Raw genomic sequence first — 5,521 nt, forward strand, 5'->3', positions numbered from 1 at the left:
GCATGTGACTTGAAATTCCTCCATGTACTTGGTCTCAAATAGAATAGTGGAGACTACCAATAACATTATTAGCTGTTATGCAAGTGTAGGTACACACTTAAAACGCATCACGTTATCTTAGTACTCTATCTTTTAAGGATTCTCTCTCATTGAAAATGAAAAATCTACACCATTAATCAATGTATAAAGATGTGAATAAAGTTTCATCATGTTCATTTAAAACTTGGTATTCTTAGTTTCTTACACGCCGTATCTTTGGTAGTTGAGACGTATTCTCGTATTTTTGTGGAGTAAACAGAAGTCAAAAATCTCTTTGCCCTATGCTTTATCTTTTTTTTTTCTTTTGTAAAGGTCCAATTTAATTTGGTTTGCTTAGAATTTAGTTACATGAAATATATATGTGTGTGGATTCCCTTATCATGCATGCCGCTTGGTGTGTAAAATGATGATGGATGGTGTGTGTATGTATGTATGTATGTGAAAAGATGCAAATGAAATTAAAGCAGTGTTCCTGGATTGCATGAATTTCTGAGCCTGGGCTCCTTCTTGTTTGAGAATAGAGACCCACCAGAGCACCGACATGTTTGCTACGTCCCAAGACTCTCTGCTCCTCTCCCTTCCTTTATTCCCCTCAGCATTGGTTCTTTCAAAAGTTATCTTCCTCCCCCTTGCTTTTCCTTTTTCTCTTTTTCTTACCCTCATCAATATTTACTTACTTTCATTAATAATAACTCTGCCACATTTCTGTATGTTTCATTAATATTGAGTAATCATACCTATAACATTAATTATTTTCACTAATGTTATAATTATATAACAAGCAGAAAAAGGTTACACTAATTAGTGTGCCAGGGAAGGAGGGATTTTTTGCATTAATTATGACATCGGAACAAGTTCTTCTAGTTTGGTGAAGTATAAGAGATTGCATGATTTTGAGTGGGGATTTGGCGTCTTCTGAGAAAATGTCCCAAAATCCAACAAACATGCATGTACGTCCCATCTTATTGAATCAATCTAATTTGATAAAAAAGAATTGAATTGAATGACTTAGAATTAATATAAGGTTAGAGATAGAGGGTTGTGTCAGTTGTCAGGTCACATAGAACACTCTATATGACATTTCATTCGAAATCAAAATAATCTTGAGCCTCACAAAACACTCTCTTTCTGTAATGCCATTTCCATGGAGGAAGAAACTTAGTTTGAGTCACCAAACAACATGCAATGCACTCATGTTAAACAAAACAAAACAAATTAAAATTAAAGGAAGCTAAGAACCACAACCAACAATAGATAAAGAAAAAAATGCACTCAAACCACAAACATTGCATGCAAGTCACAAGAGATGATGAGCAGCGGAAGAAGATGCAGCTGCAAGATCAGTCCATGAATAGTTCTCTGACAAACTATTACTTAATAGCCCTCCGTTTCCAGATTCCAATTTAACCCTAGATTCTCCAAACAGGAAAGGGAACGAAGAAGAAGTGGTAGTTGGATCAAAACCACTCAAGAAATTAGGAAACTGCTGCTGATGCTGATGCTGATGCAATCCTCCTCCATAGAGGGTCATGTTCTCAAGAGAAGCCATGAAACCTGGGTTAAAACCGGAAGGAAGTGATGATGTTGATGTTGACTGCTTTTCAGTGTTTCCTCCAGGGCGGCTACTGCTACTCCTCTTGGTCTTCTTGTTTCTCCGGAAACCACCACCAACCGGAACGTTCCTAAGAGCACCGCCTCTTGTCCAGTAACGCCTACACGTCTTGCAGAAGTGTCGCGGCTGAGACAGGCTGTAGTTGTTGAAGTAGCAGAACTTTGTGTTGCTTGATTCGCACCGAGGACACTTGAGTGCTCCCTCTGATCCCGATCTCGGAACCACCTGAGTTGAACTCTCATTGCCATTGCCATTTGCCTGCTGCTGCTGCTGCAGCAAGTTGAACAAAGAATAGGAATATTCAAGAAGATGATGCAATTAAGGCATATGAATAACTACTAATAAAAACCCTTACCTGGTGGTGCCAACTGGGAGGATCTAAATACACTGGGATTGAAGGGAAAACCATGGTGTATGTATGTTGATGAGTTCCTTTTTCTTTTTCTTTATCTTTTTATATAAAGTTTGATGGGTGAGTAGAATTTATGTAGGGGAATGAATTGAATAGCAGCTGAGAGAGAAAAGGAAAAAGATAGAGAGAGAGATTATGATGATGATGAAGCTCCCTTTCATTCCTAGCTCCCTTTCATCTCTTCTCTTTTTGTTTTATTGTATTTTTAGGGTTTTAATTGGAGCTACCCAGCCACTATATATTAACTTATAACCTTCTTTTTAACTCCTCCTTCTCTAAATAATTCTTCATTAAACATTTATGCAGCCTTAACCATTAATACATATATATCATGATGCATGCCATCAAAAGCATATAAAAGTTATTTAACAAATCTAAAGTATGTCTAGTCATACATACAGCCTTTTTAAATTACACTGTCTAGCTATTAATCATGTGTAAACATACTTCATATACAAATTGGCAAGTCTTTCAATTATTGAAACCTTGTTATTATCTTGAAAGCTTTGGACATATGAATCGTGAAATCATTCATTTCCTTTTTTTCTTAATTTGCTTCAATTATTTTTAAGGTTTGTGCACAGTGCACGAGTTTAAAAGTAAAATCAAAGAAAGAATAAACATGGGAATATATATAATTGATGCTGTTAGCTACATTCTGTGTCTCTTTATTCAAGAGTTAATGACTTTATTAGTTGCTAATGTAAGTATGTAAGCAGTGAATTAGTGGCTTAAAAGTTGTGGTCAGATCATTTCTGGGCAGCACCAACACTTGTGACATCACTGCATAAAAATGTTAAGTTTATCCTGCTAGCTACTTTGCGTTGTCTATATATATTATAATTTTGCTTCCTTTTTCGCTCTTGATTCCTTTTTGTCTATACATTATAATTTCCATCTATTTAACAATAATTTAAAAAATCTATATATATTGTATGTATCTTTAAAGGTAGAAACTCATATGCAGTTGACTTCATGTGAAGTTGATAACTGAGAGCCGTTAGATGAAAATTTAGTCAAATTAGTCAAACCATCTAACGGCTCTCAACTATCAACTTATTTTCATCTAACGGCTCTCAACTATCAACTTCATGTGAAGTTGACTACACCTGAATTTCCACCATCTTTAAATTAACTAAAAAAAAGAATAGTTAGAAACTATAGGTTCAACGTCATTATTTATGCTACTATATGACACTTGATTATTATTAATTAGTATATGTATGTTCAAAAAAGTTTAGGGATGGAGAGGAAATAGTCCTAATAAGGAGTGAAGTTGAAGGAGATATTATAGGTAGCTAGGTTAGGTTTAGCCCGGCCATTGTGCATGGGAATGGAGGGTGGTAGGGTCATGAAGGACTATGCATGATAGCATGAATGTTAATAAATATGATCCTCACACACACACACACATGCATCACCCAATCGACATTAATCATCAATCATTTTCTCATCAGATGCTCTCGGTCGGGAATTCAACACATACATATATATGTATATTCCTACTTTATATATTTACACACTTTATACATATACATACTCTACCAAGAATATAAATTGTCACGCTCAAAGCCTATTTTCTTACAAAAAACTCATTTTCATTGTAAGGTGACGAAATGGGATTGACCTTATATAATTCGTATTAGTTTCATGGGAAAATAAAATCATATATAATTCGCCACATTTCAAGTAAAATTATTTATTCGCTAAATATTTAATTCCATCGCTTATTATTAATTAGCTTAAACAGAATAATTTAAACGAAAATGCTTAATAACAAAAATTAGTCCAAAAAATTTTAATTTATATTATTTAACCTTTATTAATTATTGTTATAATTAATAAATTGCTATGGACCGAATCCTCCATGTGCCTAGCTGGCTAGCTAGTTTAAATATGGCGTACGTATTATTTTGAATTTTAATGTTTGTACATACATATCATATATCCTATATATATATGTAAAGAATAAACGTTGGTTATGTTAAACGTGAAGTTGGTGGTGTTGATTGTAATAACTTTATTTATTTATAAGGGTTAAATTAAAGGAAGGCAGAGAATGAAGTTGGTGGTGTTGGAATCTAATTCCTTATCTGTTGTATACATGTTAGTGCTTTTTTGCTCATTTTCATGCGAAAAAGCTTACAAACACTTTCATTTTGCGAAACTATGGTTGGAAAGCCACCACCATTGCAGCCTTAACCACTGCCTTCACTTGTCCTCTCTGCCATTTCCACACAACACTATCTACTATACAATTCAATGAGGATTCAAGAAATTAGTGGTACAGGTAGCCATGCACGTGCATGAGAAATACATATCAAAAAAGAACATCATCACAAAATTGTGGGACCTAACTTTACCCATTGCCTTCTTACTCCTTAATTAATTAATTAGCCTTTCTTTACTTCATTATTCTGTTAAGGGGCCGAGTTCGACTGTGGGAGCGTCAAACACCAAATAATGCTACTCTTCCAACAAAAAAAAAGATATAGTAAAGTGATTTGTACACTTCTATTGAATAGTTTCAATTTTTCGAAGAAGAAATAATATATAATCATACTAGTGTCGCTCAAAATTAATTATTTACAAATATGTATTTCGTATTTTAATATATATTTTATATTAATAACTAATTTTAATGGTTAATTATAATATAAATAATATTTTTAAGAATTATAATATAATTCATATATACTTTAGTAATAATCAAGCCTTTACACTCCTACTTAGTATAAAAACAAAAATTAAAAATTGCTAGATGATAATTTATTCATATAATAATTTTTAACTATTATTTTTATATAAAAAAAACTTCATATAAGTAATTACTTATAAAAACATTGCATCATATGATCAATGTTAACGAATATAATTAATTATATCGAAAGTAAAGTAGTCGGTATTTTAAATTAAAAGTAAGTTTCTTTTAAAAGCAATCAATATTTTTTTCGTTTGAACTTTAATTTATTTGGTCCTTCCAAACTTCGTAAGAAGGCAGTAGTAACTAGGTACGAGACCCATACCACAAATGTGTACCTAACTATATGACTAATAATATCATTATTTACAACGTAACACAGAGAATTGAAACGCGGCATATGTAATATATATGTATTATAGCATTTGGTTATTGGTTTGATTTGAAAACTCAACAGACAGAAGACACAATCCGAGACAGAGATTGGTTCTCTCTTATATAATTGCACATGCATCTGACCTTAATTAGATTCCGTTCCATCACTTTCTTTCTCATCATCAGATTCCTACAAATCCATAACACCATAACCCACTAACGCTCGCTCTATGTATCCTTCTCCTCCATTTTAATTCCTAACAATAATGTTAAAGCTGCTCATGATTTGCTCCAAGATTTTTGTTCTCGTACTTGTTTAGGGATATGTTAGAAAATTTTGAATTCTTATTCTTGTTTTTTTTTTTTTTTTTTTTTTTTTTTT

At 32.9% G+C, this 5,521-nt stretch overlaps 1 protein-coding gene across 3 annotated transcripts; it reads right to left on the minus strand.

Moving 5' to 3' along the window:
• Nucleotides 1–1,018: 1,018 nt before the first annotated feature.
• LOC107461669 (dof zinc finger protein DOF2.2) lies at nucleotides 1,019–2,307 on the minus strand. 3 transcript variants are annotated; one of them, XM_052253119.1, is made up of 2 exons: nucleotides 2,007–2,307; nucleotides 1,019–1,915 (listed from the first exon to the last, which is right to left on the minus strand). In XM_052253119.1, exons 1-2 carry the CDS (start codon nucleotides 2,058–2,060, stop codon nucleotides 1,337–1,339), a joined length of 633 nt encoding a protein of 210 aa, XP_052109079.1. In that variant the 5' UTR covers nucleotides 2,061–2,307; the 3' UTR covers nucleotides 1,019–1,336. The 3 variants fall into 3 exon arrangements, with proteins under 3 accessions (XP_052109079.1, XP_015935701.1, XP_015935700.1); XM_016080215.3 differs by having other exon boundaries at nucleotides 1,019–1,918; nucleotides 2,007–2,306; XM_016080214.3 differs by having other exon boundaries at nucleotides 1,019–1,921; nucleotides 2,007–2,306.
• Between the last annotated feature and the right edge of the window lie 3,214 nt (nucleotides 2,308–5,521).

The sequence above is a fragment of the Arachis duranensis genome, chromosome 8, assembly GCF_000817695.3.
Source record: "Arachis duranensis cultivar V14167 chromosome 8, aradu.V14167.gnm2.J7QH, whole genome shotgun sequence".
Classification (NCBI taxonomy): Eukaryota; Viridiplantae; Streptophyta; class Magnoliopsida; order Fabales; family Fabaceae; genus Arachis; species Arachis duranensis.

Bases quoted from the DNA above. Each gene is read 5' to 3' on its own strand.
- LOC107461669 (XM_016080214.3), bottom strand. From the start codon at position 2,060: ATGGTTTTCCCTTCAATCCCAGTGTATTTAGATCCTCCCAGTTGGCAC. The intron at 1,922-2,006 runs GTAAGGGTTTTT...AACTTGCTGCAG, and splicing joins CTCCCAGTTGGCACCACCAG to CAGCAGCAGCAGGCAAATGG.